Source organism: Onychomys torridus, chromosome 20, assembly GCF_903995425.1.
Source record: "Onychomys torridus chromosome 20, mOncTor1.1, whole genome shotgun sequence".
In the NCBI taxonomy this organism is placed as follows: Eukaryota; Metazoa; Chordata; class Mammalia; order Rodentia; family Cricetidae; genus Onychomys; species Onychomys torridus.
Genome location: NC_050462.1, coordinates 45,741,277 through 45,755,238, shown reverse-complemented (window position 1 = coordinate 45,755,238; position 13,962 = coordinate 45,741,277). Strand labels below are relative to the sequence as shown.

The window sequence follows — 13,962 nt, the reverse complement described above, 5'->3', positions numbered from 1 at the left end:
GATGCAGAGGCCAGCTGAGGAATACTAGTCTTCAAGGTGGTGTTGGGCTCCTGAGTATGTGGGAGGTTCCTAAGATGGTGTGGACTTAGAGGTGTGGGGTGGAAGACATTCCTCAACTTTGTGGGAAGTGAGCAGTAATGGTGGGCAGGGAGGAGAGGGCTGACAAAGCCCTGGTTACTCCATCTCTTAACTTTAGTGGGCCTCTCAGCACACCAGCTGTTTGGGAAGGAATTCTCCGTTCACCCAGGCTTCCTGGGAAAGCTATCTACTTCAAGGGCAGGAGGAGAGAACAGCAGGGTCCTGGGAAAGTGAAGGAGTGACCAGTCCCTCCAGCCCAGGGGGGAGGGGATGGGAAGGGGAGGATGACGTGGGTGTTGCTGGTCTGGGAGATTCAGTGTGTCTTGGCTGAGGTCTTGGCTGGTGGAAAAACCTGGCTCGATGTGGCCCCAGGGAAGTGAGTTGCAGGAGGCGGAGACTGCTCTGGTGGGAAGCAGAGCAGAGATTTCTTTTCCCCCTTTGGGAATTTTTAACCCTATTTGAGCCACGTACTTGACACCAACACCACCCCAAGCCATTTTTTTTTAAAAGGAACTATTCGCTTCCCACCCTGCACCAACCTGCGGATTTGTGGGGAAACTAGTCACCCGTCCCCACCTGGCAGCAGGCTGTGGGGGGTCACCGGAGGTAACACTCGAGGAGGAGAGTTGAGGGAGGGGATGGGAGTAGTCGTCACGGCGTTTATTTTGTAGTACCAATGTCTTCCTTTTCACCAAAACTCTTCCCATCCAACATCTCTCCTTTACAGCCAAGGATCTCAAAAAAAAAAACCCCAAAAAACAAAAAAGCAAAACATCGCCCTCCCCTCCAAATCCGTGCACCCACCGAGGCGGCTCCCGTACCCAGCCGCTCACTGCCAGTCCGAAGGTGCCACGCAGCTGGGGGGTGGGGGGTAAGGGGAGAGGGCTCCTGGGGGGGCGAAGCGGCCTTTCTAGGGGAGTTCACCTCCTACCCTCGGGCCCCTGGCGCCACCCCTCCCTGCCTGCCAAGGCTGGATCTGTCCGCGGCTCCATTTTTGTTTTGGGGCCGAGAGGCGGGGGCTCCGGGCCAGGAGGGGGTCCGAGGGATCGGCAATTCTGGCCGGCCGAGGGGAGAGGGGCGCCGTCCTCCTCCCCCCTGCTCTCGGCCCGCACCCCGGCATCCCCTTCCACCTCCGCGGGGTCTTCCCCCGCCCCTTGTTGCTAAGGCCCGGACCGTCATCCCAGCAACAGCCTGTCATGTGACCGGCAATGGCGGCGCGGACGGGAGGTAGGTGAGCCCGGCGCCCCCACACCCACCGCGCGCCCCCCGGGCCCGGCCCGCGCCCCCGCCAGCCCCCGGCCCCCCTCCGCCCCCTCCTCCGCCTTCGACCCCGCTCCCCGCGCGCTCGCACCCCCGCGCGCACCGGGGCGCTGGCTGGGAGAGGGGGCCGCGATCCGATCCGGGCCCGGGCCCGTCGTCCTCGCGGCACCTCCAGCCCCGGCCTCCACTGGGGGGGTTCTCCGGGCCGCGGCCCGGTGGACACACGCCCTCACCCAGCGGCGGGGGCACTCCGGGGCTCCCCCGAGTAGGAAATGCGGGAGTTGGTGTCGGGTTGGATGGAGCTGGGGGCAGGTCTGGGGGAGAAGGGTGGGGGTGCCTCAGTGGACACCCCTCCCCACCCTCACCGCCACCTCCCGGGGGCCCTGGCCCTTCATCGCCGTCCCTTGCCCGGGGCCGCTGTCTGGGAGGGAGACACTGGTCCCGGGTCCGGCCTGGTTTGCCCCGGAGGAAGGCTAGACCAGACTAAACTGTGGCCCCGCCTCCCTGTGCTGTGCCAGCAAGGGCTTGGAGCTAGGACACCTCGATGATCCTGGGTCCTCTCGGCTGGGGTGGGGGCACTCCACCGTGCATTTCAGGGACCCGGGGCCGTGCGGCCTGGGACTCCAGGGTTTCATCATAAGGGCCCTAGGATGGAGGGAGGCACACACGGACAGCGGCTCCTTCTTTGGATGAGTCAAGGAATTGAGGTCACATGAATGGCCCCTCTTCCTGATGGAGCTGCACTTTGTTGTGGGAAGAGCCCTGGAGCTGGATGTGACAGGACTGGGGGTGTGGTGGAAACGTGGGGTCCCTCTAGCTGTGCTCCGGCTTGAGCCCCGCCCCTCCTACATGCAGACCCAGGAGCTGGCAGAGCTCTGCGGGCCTGGGTTTAAAGGTGACGGGGCTAACTTTGTTACTGCGGTGACTGCTACCGTATTGCTGGCGTCCCTAGCAGACCTTGGCTCTCCAGGAAAGGTCCCTGTCGGCAACAGGGACTTGAATTGTTTGAGGATGTGGAATAAAGAAATGAGGAGCAGAGGAAAGATTTCTGTCAGTGTAATCAGAGGGAGGTGGCAAGTGAGACCATCATCCCCGGGGGTTCTTTATGTGCACCTCGGGTCTCCCTCTGCCCCGGGGGAAAGAAGAGGAGTTAGCCTGATTAAGTTCCTGGAGCAACTTTGAGAGGCTGGGCATGGAATTCTGCAGGGGAGGCGAGGACACAGAAGTGTTTTGTTTCTGGGCTGGCTGAGGGATTGCTATCCTAACTCTTTACCTTCCTCGTCCCCAGCTCTGGTCAGCTGAATGTGGAAGTAGAGACTTCCGCCACCACTTCCATGGTCTTTTCAGGTACCTGCACCCCAGGAGAACCCCAGTTCATGTTCCTCCCATCTTCCAAGGAATCCCATGCCTGGTGGCCCTGCTCAAGGTCCCTGTCTGTTTCAAGGGCTCCTGAGGTGGGGCCTGTGGGGGTTGGAGAATCTGTTTCTTACTTCCTTTTTTCCCCCATCCCGCTAGGCCACACGATCTCCAAGTAGCAGGGAAAAGGAGCGAGCCTGCATGCCAATTCTAAGCTCTTCCGGATCAAAGTGAGCACAAAGTGGGGGTGGGAAGCCTCCCTCCCCATTTGAAGAGCCTTTTATTTTCCCACTCTAAGGGGAAGGGACAGGTGGTTGTGATCAGGGGAGAAATGGAGGCAAGCTTGGCTTAGATAATAATGAAATACGGAAACTCTAGTTCTCCAGCAGGTGCTGGGACTATGAGAGATAAGGGGAAATAGAAAGAAAAAAAAAAAAAAAACAGTTTGCAGGAGGTGTTGGGGGATGGCTTTGAGGAGAGCAGAGGTGATGTGGTGTAGGGAGGCACCTGGAATGGGAGGAGCATCTGTGGGGTTTGGAGGCACCTGGAGTAGGAGGCGTGTCCGGTGGGGACGCCCCACCCTGAGTCCCTTCACCCTGGGGGCAGTGTCGTTCGTCCTGTCCAGAATGGCAGCCTGCGGAGGCACCTGCAAGAACAAAGTGACCGTCTCCAAGCCTGTGTGGGACTTCCTGAGCAAGGAGACCCCAGCCCGGCTGGCCCGGCTTCGGGAGGAGCACCGCGTGTCCATCCTCATCGATGGCGAGACTTCTGACATCTACGTGCTCCAGCTTTCCCTACAGGGCCCTCCCCCAGCCCCTCCCAATGGGCTCTACCTGGCCCGCAAGGCTCTCAAGGGGCTACTGAAAGAGGCAGAGAAAGAGCTGAAGAAAGCTCAGAGGCAGGGGGAGCTCATGGGCTGCCTGGCTTTGGGGGGTGGTGGGGAGCACCCTGAGCTGCACCGCCCAGGCCCACCTCCTCTTCGAGCTGCCCCGCTCCTGCCCCCAGGAGCTCGAGGGCTCCCACCTCCCCCTCCTCCCCTGCCCCCTCCACTTCCTCCGCGTCTTCGGGAGGGGGCCGAAGAGCAGGAAAGCATCTGCCCCATCTGCCTGGGGGAGATCCAGAACGCCAAGACACTGGAAAAGTGCCGTCACTCCTTCTGTGAGGGCTGCATCACGCGGGCCCTGCAGGTGAAAAAAGCCTGCCCCATGTGTGGCCGATTCTATGGGCAGCTGGTGGGCAACCAGCCCCAGAATGGGCGGATGCTGGTCTCCAAGGATGCCACCCTCCTGCTACCCAGCTATGAGAAGTACGGCACCATTGTCATCCAATACGTCTTCCCGCCCGGTGTCCAGGGGGTAAGAAGACCACAGTTCTCCCTGCCCATTGGTTTTCTCCAAGCTCACTTTTCTGACCTAAGAAAAATAGGTGATGTGGAGAGTTTGTTGTTCGACATGATGCACTCTTGCTGTCTCCCAGTATGCCTTAGGATGTGCTCTGGAGCTGGTGGGGAGGGGGTGGCTCCTTGAGGCGCAGCTTTTTTATCTCCGTGACCCAAAGGCACATGTAAAACTCAAGTATGAGGGCTAGAATGTAGCTCAGTAGTAGAGTATATGTCTATCATATGGGGAGCCCTGAGTTTAATCCCTGCCCCCAAGAAAATCAAATCAAACAAGGAAAAAAAAAAAAACCAAAAACTTAAAATCAGATATGACAGGAAGGCTTGAACACTAGTCACCTGGCTTATGTGGATATGACAGACATCCTTGGCAGAAGGAAAGTCTGGAGTTGGTGACCCAGGTACAGCAGGGCCCTGGCCATTCTAACAGCTGGGGTGCCCCTCTGTTCCCGATTATGAGACAAAGTCTTGATGAAAGTTAACTCTGGAGGGAGGACATAGAGAAGTGGAAGCGGGAGGCAGTGGCAGAGTGTTCGTATTTGAGGTAGAGGAGGGAATGCCAAAAGATAAATTTTTCTTGTGTCCCATTTTTGCTGAGTTATCTGGAAAGTAACTTCCATCACTTCTGAGAGTCCATTTGTCCCTGAATTGAGACTTGAGGGATTAACAGTAAATTATGTCCAGATACAGGCTCCTGCTGCCCAGACCCCAATCCCACCCCTCCCCTGAAAGGCTGTCAGTCTGTTGGGAATGCACAGATGAAAGGACGGGCCAGGATGACCCTCCACTGGGATCCAGGCCTTTGAGACACTGCTCTTTGCCTACTCTGCCTCCTCTTCCTCTCAGGCCGAACACCCGAACCCAGGAGTTCGGTATCCTGGTACCACACGGGTGGCCTACCTCCCGGACTGCCCCGAGGGCAACAAGGTGCTGACACTGTTCCGAAAGGCATTTGACCAGCGCCTCACCTTCACTATTGGCACGTCCATGACCACAGGGAGACCCAATGTCATCACTTGGAACGATATCCACCACAAGACCAGCTGCACAGGGGGACCCCAGCTGTGCGACTCCTCCTCATTTCCTTCCCCCTGGCTCCTCCCCTTCTTCCCATGTCTACTCTGGGAGAGTCATCTGGCCTCTCCCCTGGGAGTCTCCTAACTGGAGAAGACCCCCCATCACTTCCTCAGTCTGTTTTCATCCTGGTCCTGATGTGTTCAGCTTAACAAACAAAACAAAAACAAAAGGCTGCAGACTCTTGGTTTTGGAGGTCCCTCCTCATGGGAAATGGGGAGGGGTCTGAATTTGGCCTCTACCAAGCTACTCAAAATGAGGGTGGGTGATAATGAACAAATCCAAGCAGCTAACTCTGACCCTCATCTCTCTTTGCCCCAGGTTTGGGTATCCGGACCCCACCTACCTGACTAGGGTGCAAGAGGAACTGAGAGCCAAGGGTATCACAGATGACTGAAGGCCACCCCCTTTGCCAAGGCCCCTGCTGCCCTCTTCCACTAGGATCCAGCGGAAGCCTCTGTTCCCCTCTCTCTCTGCCCCCACACCACCCACGCTAGGGGATTTGTCCGACCGAGGTGGGAGTTCAGTGGGGAAGGGGACAGTCCCTTCCCCTGTCCCCCATTGGCCTAGTGCTTCGGTGGCTTTGAGCCACGCCCCTCTGGCAGAGGCTGGTTTCCGGGGCTCCCTCCCTGCACTCCGTGTACATATTCTCTATGCCCCTGCTCCTCCAGTGTCCTTGGCTTTTGCTGGTATGCACTGTTGTCCAGTGACTGGGCCGAGAAAGGACCTGGGTAGGGGGGGTGGAGGTCTCGAGCTCCAGCCCCTGGATACTGTACTGTCTCACCTTGGACTGATATTAGCTGCCACCCCCCAGCCAGCTGTGTGTTAAGATAACAGTAGTCCTACCTTAACGGATCCTTTCTCTCCTGTGTCTGTCTCTGTCAGTCTGTCTTTCTCTCGCTCTTCTCTACCCCTATAAGGAGCCTCCTCACCCTGTTCTGGAATTGCTGCCAGACTGTAGCTTTTAATTTAATAAAAATAAAGTAAAATATGCAACTCTATGCCACACCCGTTTTCTGTTCCTTGGACAGGGTGGGGGTGGGGAGCAGGACCCGCTGAGAAGGAGCTGGCGGAATGGGGAATCCTGGCGTGCCTGCCCAGTCCCTTTACCTCCTGGGGCCCTGGGGAACGGGGTAGAGCCAGTACTGGGCGCTGCAATAACCCTGCAGAGCCCTAGGCCACATTTCGATGGATGGGATCGGGATAAAGAGGGGTTGGTTTGTTGTTCAACTCCGTTTGTGGAGCAAGGAACAACCCTACCCCTTTTGCGAAGTTTGGCTGAGGTGGGAGTGGGGGCGGAGCCCGGCAGGGGGGCGGATTCGGCAGTAGCAACTCCCCGGACGCACGCAGGCCTCAGAGCCCCCCAGCTTCCGTAGCCCCTCGGCCCTGAAACCTGAAGCAGGGTAGGGGGTCCAGCATGAAGCCCCCGGACCGCCCCACCCCTGGCCGCACTGACCGGATACTGGGGGTCATGGGGGGCATGCTGCGCGCATGCGCCGTACCCGGGCAGGAGGGGGTAAGAAGGAGGGACCGCGGGTGGGGTCGGGGGTCTTTAGGGGACTTCAGGAGAATTGCACTCCACGACTCAGTTTACCCGCGAACAAAAGTTATATGGAGCAGTCGCAGGGATCCTTAAATTCGCTTATCAAGGCCACAGGCCAGGTTCTTGTTGAACCTTTCAAAATAATGTGCAGTTTGACAAGAGGGAGAGGGAAGGGGGAGGTCAAGGCAGGCCGGGGGAGGGGGGTTCCTTACAGTGCCTCTGTCCCAGCAGACCCCGAAGAGAGATCCCTTGGGGCCTGCGAGTACCAAGACAGAGAGTGATTGTACTGAGAAGGTCCAAACAGGGGAGCGCGAACCTGAGGTCCGCGCCTGGGCTCTGCCGCCGGGTAAGAAGCTGGGCTTGGGTGGGGCACAATTTGCCATCCTGCGCAAAGTGGTGACTTCAAACCGATTCTGTTCATATTAACATAAAGGTCTGCACCTCATTTGCATGGGACCATTTAATCGCAGACACCACGCTTCTCTTCGCCTTCTAGCCCGATGTGTGTCCTCACTTCGGCGGGTCCCAAGCCCCCGAAGGCGGAGTGGAGTGTCCCCGCGCCCCACCCCTGGCCCTCGGCCAGCTCAGGCGCCTGGACTTCGCCTTAATTGGTGATTAGTTTCAGCTTGCAGTTCTGGGGCCTGGAGGAAAGAAGGGTCGGGGGAGAGGGCGGCACCTGGGTTGTGTTCCTCACAAAGTGTTCCCCGTGCACGCACGCCCTGCGTGGGGCGCGCGGGGCGGGGGGGGGGAAGACAGCCAGAACCCCAGAACGTTTCACACAAGCCAAGGCCCCATCCAGAGAATCCTTCATCTCAGGGGCCAGGGGGCGACCGAGGCAGACCCCACCTCCAGGCTTCTCGCCTAACCCGGCGCCCCGCAGTCGCAGCTGGGATGCCAGAGGGCGCAGCATCTCGGGCCGGGGAGCCCAGGCCCGGGAGGAGGGGTGGAGGTCTCGGGACGTGGAGTGGGAGCTTGGGGGAGCCTGGGGGAGGGGGCTGGGGGAGCGGGGGAGGCGGAGCTGGGCCGCAGAGGCCCCTCCCCGCGGCAGCACCGCGGCCCGGCCTGGTATTCGGCTCGCCGCTCGGCCCGGACCCGCGCACCTCCAGGGGCTCGGGGAATCGGCCCCCGCACCACCCCGCCCGGGCCTAGAGCCACCTCTAAGCCGAGGCCGCAGACGGAGCTGGAGCTGCTGTCGCATCCCGGCCGGGCCTCCCCCGCTCTCCCTCCCTCTCTGGCTGGACATCTGGACCCTGGGCCCCCGCACCGCCAGGGTTCCGGAAACCCTCCCCGCCCAACTCGGCGGCCCAGCCCCGCACGGCCCTCCCTCCACACTCCCCTGCCCCGACTTCCGTCCACTCCTGGACCCCCCGCTTCCCATCCCTTTCCTCCCCCACCCACTCCCCAAGCCTGGACCCCGGTGGGAGGGAGGGGGGTGTGCGCCCTGCGCCGTCCCCGCCCCGCCCCCCGTGATTCCCCCTGCATGGCCGGCCCGGGTGGGGGGTGCGGGGGGGCCCGGGCGCCATGCGGGGGGGTCACAAAGAGGGTCGCTGTGCCTGTCCCCGAGTGATTCGGAAAGTGCTGGCAAAATGCGGCTGCTGCTTCGCCCGGGGGGGACGTGGTGAGTGTGAGGTCTTGGGGGACAGCCTTGAGTAGCGGGCGGATGGTGGTGGCTTGAGCTGGCGTTTGGGGCATCTGCTTGCTCCTGCCCTAGGGATTTAGCGTTGGAGCCTATGTGTTTTCCAGGAAAGCGATTTAACAGAGACTATCTAAGGTCCTTCCTACTAGATTTCTACTCATCCAAGTTGAGCTAATTGGGGAAGGGTCAGAGGACTCGTTCCTATAATCAGCTGGCTAGGAGGAAAAATTCTCTCAGGATCTTCTTAGGCGCAGAACCATGTATCTTCGCTCACATCACTTGGCTGAGAAGTATTCTTGAGAAGAGAGCAGGGGAATGCCAACCGGGGGTGGGAGGGTGGGTGAGTGTCTGTAAGGGGCTTTGAAAGAACTCAGACGGCAGTTTTTCTCAATTGCTGACCAAAGATAACCCCCTGCTGGGCTCTCCTCACCGCCTCTCTGTTGGGTATGTGCGTGTGCTGGAGAGGTGGGCTGTCCAAAAAAAAAAAAAAAAAAAAAAAAAAGTAATTACTGCAGTTGGAGGGGGAGGGGCCTGGGGTGGCAGACAGACAGCAGATCTCTCCTGTTCTCACCCCTCTCTGAGAGAATGGTCTGTACCTATTGGAAGGGGAGTGTGGTAGGAAGGCAGATGGCTACCCCCCAGTTTCCAGTATCTGCCCAGATGGCTGCCCCCACCCACATATCTGTGCTATGCTCAGGGTATGGGGAACCTCCACATGGAACTGGGGGAGTACAGGCCTCTGAGCCAGGTGTTTTCTGTCCTCCTGCTCCAGGGTGCCCTTGCAAAGATTTCCATCCTGGCCAGTTCAAATGAGAGTTGGCAAAAGAGGGAACCCTGGAAGACAGGGTCTGAACCTCACCGAGAGGACAGCCTGGGGATCCCCCTATGACCCCAAATGTGGAGCTGGGGCATTGTCCGTCAACTGCTCTCTCTTTCTCCCTGTTAGAATCCTACTCCATTGCTGGTAGTGAGGGGAGCATGTCAGCATCTGCTGCCTCAGGTCTAGCTGCCCCGTCTGGCCCCAGCTCTGGCCTCAGCTCTCACCCCTGTTCTCCGGTCCCCCCTGGGCCAGTAACTGGCCTGAGGAGATGGTTGGATCATTCCAAACATTGTCTCAGTGTGGAAACTGAGGCAGACAGTGGTCAAACAGGACAATATGAGGTGAGCAGGGAGTACCACAGAAGTAGGGCATTCAGGAAGGACCCTGGGAAAGAGGGCAGCAGGTTGGGGTCACTGGTCACTGGGGAACCCATCTGCTGTTCATGACCTCAGTCACCTGTCTGGCCTTAGAACTGGATGCTGGAACCAACGCTAGCCACAGGAGAGGGGTTGCCAGAACTAACCTTATTGACTACATTGTTGGAGGGTCCTGGAGACGAGACACAGGTACGAAGAAATAGAGCTGGGCATGCGGCATGCACCTGTTCAGGGCCAACTTCAGCTACATATCAAGTTCCAGGCCCTCCTGGGCTATGTGAGATCATGTTTCAAAGTCAATCAAACAACGGCTGGAGACGTGTGGCTCAGTGGTTAAGCACACTAGCTACTACTCTTCCAGAAGACCCAAGTTCAGTTCCTAGCACCCACATCACGTGACTCACAATTACCTGGATCTCCAACTCCAAAGGACCCAGCACCCTCTTCTGGTCTCTGTGGGTACCAGCACATGCATGACACCCCCAATATCTAAATAATAGTAATAATAATAATAAATTAATCAATCTTAGGTCAGGTATGATGACCCAGACCTTCAATTTCAGCACTCAGGAGGCAGAGGCAGGTGGATCTCTGTAGGTTTAAGGCCAGCCTGGGTTTATATAGCAAGTTCCAGGACAGGCAGAACTACATAGAGAGACCCTGTCTGAAAACAAACAAATGAATATAGATCTGGAAAGGCGCTCCTCACTGAAAAGGTATTCCCTTTTTGCCCTGGGGTGCCCTTACCTTCTAGCCACCTGAAGAGGAGACTTTGTCTCCAGCTCCCCAGAATGAGGAAGAACAAAAGAAGGTCGCCCTGGAAAGGAGTATGTAAGTTCACAGCACACTCCAGTTCCTGAGCTTCCACGAGATTGGTGCTCCGGGGGTGGCTGTGGTGATAGAGGGTCATTTAGTCCAAGAAGAACAGGCTGAACTGAGGATGTGTCTAGACTCTGAAGTGATGGCACCCCTGCACTGCCTTGTACTCCCCAGGTTTGTCCTGAGTGAGCTGGTAGAGACAGAAAAAATGTACGTGGATGACTTGGGACAGATTGTAGAGGTAGTTCTCTCCTCTCCCCGGCCACGGCCCGCTTACCCTTTCCCTCTGCCTGGGGATATCTTCAAGAGGTGGTGCTCCTCTCTACCAGCTTCCTAGTGCCCTTACTTCTGGACTTTGGGGCTACCCAGGGCCGAGGTTACAAGCTCGCACAGTCCCGTCTCGTCCTTCCCACAGGGTTACATGGCTACCATGGCAACTCAGGGGGTCCCTGAGAGTCTTCGAGGTCGTGACAGGATTGTGTTTGGGAACATTCAGCAAATCTATGAGTGGCACCGAGAGTGAGTGATGGAGCCCTGAGCCAGGTGCTGGGGGAGGGCACTCATCTAGTAATCTATCTCTCCAAGATTCTGTATCCCAGCCATGGGTGGGACTCCAGGAGCCTTGGAGTTTTGTAGGGAGAGTGACGAGGGCATGTGACTGAGAATCTGGGATGTGTGAGGAGGCCTCAAAAGTGATGTGTGGCTGTCTCCCAACTCTTCCAGCTATTTCCTTCAGGAGCTGCAGCAGTGTTTGAAAGATCCTGATTTGTTGGCTCAGCTGTTCATCAAACACGTGAGGCCGGGCTCTAGCAGGGGAAGGACTTGGGATGGGTCTGGGCTCAGTGCAGCTGTGCCCTGGGTTGCAGCCATCTACTCTGCCCCCTTCAACATTACCCCTGTTAGGAGCGCCGGCTGCATATGTATGTGGTCTACTGTCAGAATAAGCCCAAGTCAGAACATGTGGTGTCAGAATTTGGGGACAGCTACTTTGAGGTCAGTGGCTGGGGTGCCTCGGGGAGTGGGGTTTGGGGGAAGCAGAGAATCAGCATGACCAGGCTTTTCAGGCCTGTCCTTGTCCCCAGGAGCTCAGGCAGCAGCTGGGACACCGTCTGCAGCTCAATGACCTCCTCATCAAACCTGTGCAGCGAATTATGAAATACCAGCTGTTGCTCAAGGTCAGGACCACCCTAGTCCCTGGGGACACAGCCGGCTGGGACAGGCATTTGCCCAGTCACCTTCAGGGTTCTGAAGGCTCTACAGAGGCCCTCCCCGGTGTCCTCAGGGTTGGCTGTGAGCACTTGTGAGGATGTGCTCACAACCTCCCTGAACATCTCTTCTCTGTGTCCTAGGACTTTCTGAAGTATTACAGCAGAGCTGGGATGGGTACTGAGGAGCTGGAGGTGAGGTTCCCAGGAACTCGCTTGGGCTCGTGGGTACCTCAGTCTCTGGGTGGTTCAGGGAGGTCTGGTTTGTAGGGAGAGGCCCCTCTGGTGGTGATGTGTGGAGAGGCAACTGTCTGCCTCTCTCGAAAGGAGGCCTGTGGTATCAGTAATGGCTCTCTGTGTCCAACAATGCCCCTCTTCACCTATATCCCAGCAAGCTGTGGAGGTCATGTGTTTCGTACCCAAGCGTTGTGATGACATGATGTCCCTGGGGAGACTTCGGGGATTTGAGGTATGGGAACGGGGCAGGAAACGGCAGTGCAATGTTCTAGAACTCAGGTCTCAGCACTCTGGATCCTTATAAGGAATCACCTTCTGAGACTCCACCAGGGTTAGCTGGGAGTGTCAGGGAGGGGGGGGGGGAGGGCGGGAGAAGCAGATGGCTCTGCTCGAACCCTTCTTGTGCTCTCTCAGAGGCCAGCCATGTCCTTTGGTTCCAGGGAAAACTAACTGCTCAGGGGAAGCTCTTGGGCCAGGACACGTTCTTGGTGACAGAGCCTGAGGCTGGGGGTCTGCTTTCTTCCCGGGGTCGAGAGAGGCGCGTCTTCCTGTTTGAGCAAATTATCATCTTCAGTGAGGCGCTGGGAGGAGGAGGTCGAGGTGGTACACAGCCTGGTTATGTGTACAAGAGCAGCATCAAGGTGGGGAGGGGCCGTGGGGAGGGAGCAGACTGGGATGGGGTGACGCCTCCTGATATCCGACTCTTGGGGTTGGTGGAGGGGCCTGCAAAACCTGAGGACAGTTTCTGTTTGCAAATCCAGGTGAGCTGCCTAGGACTTGAGGGAAACCTCCAAGGCCACCCTTGCCGATTCGCGCTGACCTCTAGGGGGCCGGAAGGTGGGATCCAGCGCTATGTCCTGCAGGCTTCAGACCCTGCTGTCAGTCAGGCCTGGATCAAGCAAGTGGCCCAGATCCTGGAAAGCCAGCGGGACTTTCTCAATGGTGAAGCTCCCATCATCCCTCCGACCTCCTGAACCCTTACCCCGACCAACCTCCAACCCTTGGTTCTTTGTGCCTGGCTTTTCTCCATTCTCTCTCTGCGCACCCAGAATCCTCCAAGCACTTTACACTGGCTAACTTAGCAGGGCGGGCCAATGGGAGGAAGGGAGAAGCAAGGGGCCCCTGTCTGCCTCGCCTGTGTTACATCTCTGTTCTGTACCTGGTCTCAGCCTTGCAGTCACCCATTGAGTACCAGAGACGGGAGAGCCAGACCAACAGCCTGGGGCGGCCAGGAGGGCCTGGGGTAGGGAGCCCTGGGAGGATGCGGCCTGGAGACCTGGCCCAGGTCAGCATGCACACACCTGTCAATGGCTCCCTCCCTTCCCTGCTGCTTTTGCCCAAAGGGGAGGTGCCCAGAGCACCCTTGCCCCTGGATGTACAGGTATGAGAAACAGTCTCCTACTAGGGTGGGAAGGGGAGGGCATTTGTTCTTCCTGCCCCATATCCTCTCTTCTGCCACCTTCCTTTTGGGGTGACTTTCCATCCTTACCCTCTCCGTTTAATTCCAGGGCAGGAGGAGGGTGTAGGGCCTTAACTGGAAGAGGGGTGAGCGTCGGCTGGTGGCCTCTGCTGACCCCCAACTTGAATCTTCCTGCAGGCTCTCAGTGATGCCCCCCAGACTCCTCACAAACCCCCAGCCCTCCCAGCTGTGAGCACCCCGCCCTGTCAGGCCAGGCTGGCCAAGCTGGATGAAGATGAGCTATAACTGGTGAAGGCCTTGGGAATGGTGCTGATTCAGCCACTGGGCCCTCAAGGAATCAGAAGAGAATCCTGGCGATGTGCCAGGCTCCTTTCTTCCTGGTGTGTGGAGGATGGGCAAGGCTGGGAGAGAGATCAGCATGATGGGGAGTGCCTAGACCTGACAGGACTCTTCTCTGCACAAGGAGCACAGGATCCGCCAGCTCCACTCCATGCATGGACCCCCTCAAATGGAGGATACGTAGGGGCTTGGAAGGAGGACTGGGGCAGGAACCAGAAAGAAATGATTGGTTTTGTTGTGATTTTGTTTTCCAGTTTCCTGTGAATAAAAGTTTTGTTACATCACCAGGCCGCTGTCTTGGTGGTGGGAGATGTAGGGGCTGTGGTGGGAATGAGATTTGCCGGCCCCGTGAGGAGGGGTCCGAGGAGAAGAGAAGGTAGAAGCTGATGTGGCGGCGCACAC

General features: G+C 57.9%; 2 protein-coding genes across 10 annotated transcripts; both read left to right on the top strand.

Annotated features, from left to right (window-relative positions):
• The first annotated feature begins 993 nt into the window (after positions 1-993).
• Dtx3 (deltex E3 ubiquitin ligase 3) lies at positions 994-6,165 on the top strand. 5 transcript variants are annotated; one of them, XM_036169598.1, is made up of 6 exons: positions 997-1,305; positions 2,627-2,685; positions 2,854-2,924; positions 3,320-4,049; positions 4,937-5,154; positions 5,486-6,165. In XM_036169598.1, the coding sequence occupies exons 3-6, from the start codon at positions 2,896-2,898 to the stop codon at positions 5,559-5,561; spliced, it is 1,053 nt and encodes a 350-aa protein (XP_036025491.1). In that variant the 5' UTR covers positions 997-1,305; positions 2,627-2,685; positions 2,854-2,895; the 3' UTR covers positions 5,562-6,165. The 5 variants fall into 5 exon arrangements, with proteins under 5 accessions (XP_036025488.1, XP_036025491.1, XP_036025492.1 ...); XM_036169599.1 differs by having other exon boundaries at positions 998-1,305; positions 3,301-4,049; XM_036169595.1 differs by having other exon boundaries at positions 994-1,305; positions 4,937-5,552.
• Positions 6,166-6,521: 356 nt separating this feature from the next.
• Arhgef25 (Rho guanine nucleotide exchange factor 25) lies at positions 6,522-13,847 on the top strand. 5 transcript variants are annotated; one of them, XM_036169929.1, is made up of 16 exons: positions 6,522-6,680; positions 6,939-7,053; positions 9,290-9,504; positions 9,634-9,729; positions 10,295-10,371; positions 10,534-10,600; positions 10,775-10,878; positions 11,083-11,152; positions 11,263-11,352; positions 11,424-11,534; positions 11,709-11,759; positions 11,956-12,033; positions 12,242-12,442; positions 12,563-12,743; positions 12,971-13,182; positions 13,399-13,847. In XM_036169929.1, exons 1-16 carry the CDS (start codon positions 6,582-6,584, stop codon positions 13,504-13,506), a joined length of 1,875 nt encoding a protein of 624 aa, XP_036025822.1. In that variant the 5' UTR covers positions 6,522-6,581; the 3' UTR covers positions 13,507-13,847. The 5 variants fall into 5 exon arrangements, with proteins under 5 accessions (XP_036025822.1, XP_036025823.1, XP_036025827.1 ...); XM_036169930.1 differs by having other exon boundaries at positions 6,523-6,680; positions 11,442-11,534; XM_036169934.1 differs by lacking the exons at positions 6,522-6,680; positions 6,939-7,053 and adding an exon at positions 7,300-7,318.
• Positions 13,848-13,962: the final 115 nt, after the last annotated feature.

Coding starts and splice junctions, on each gene's coding strand:
- Dtx3 (XM_036169595.1), top strand. CDS start 2,896: ATGCCAATTCTAAGCTCTTCCGGATCAAA. Junction 2,925..3,319: donor CTAAGCTCTTCCGGATCAAA/GTGAGCACAAAG, acceptor CGTCCTGTCCAG/AATGGCAGCCTGCGGAGGCA. Junction 4,050..4,936: donor TCCCGCCCGGTGTCCAGGGG/GTAAGAAGACCA, acceptor TCTTCCTCTCAG/GCCGAACACCCGAACCCAGG.
- Arhgef25 (XM_036169929.1), top strand. CDS start 6,582: ATGAAGCCCCCGGACCGCCCCACCCCTGGCCGCACTGACCGGATACTG. Junction 11,153..11,262: donor CTCAGCTGTTCATCAAACAC/GTGAGGCCGGGC, acceptor TACCCCTGTTAG/GAGCGCCGGCTGCATATGTA. Junction 12,744..12,970: donor CCAGCGGGACTTTCTCAATG/GTGAAGCTCCCA, acceptor ACCTGGTCTCAG/CCTTGCAGTCACCCATTGAG.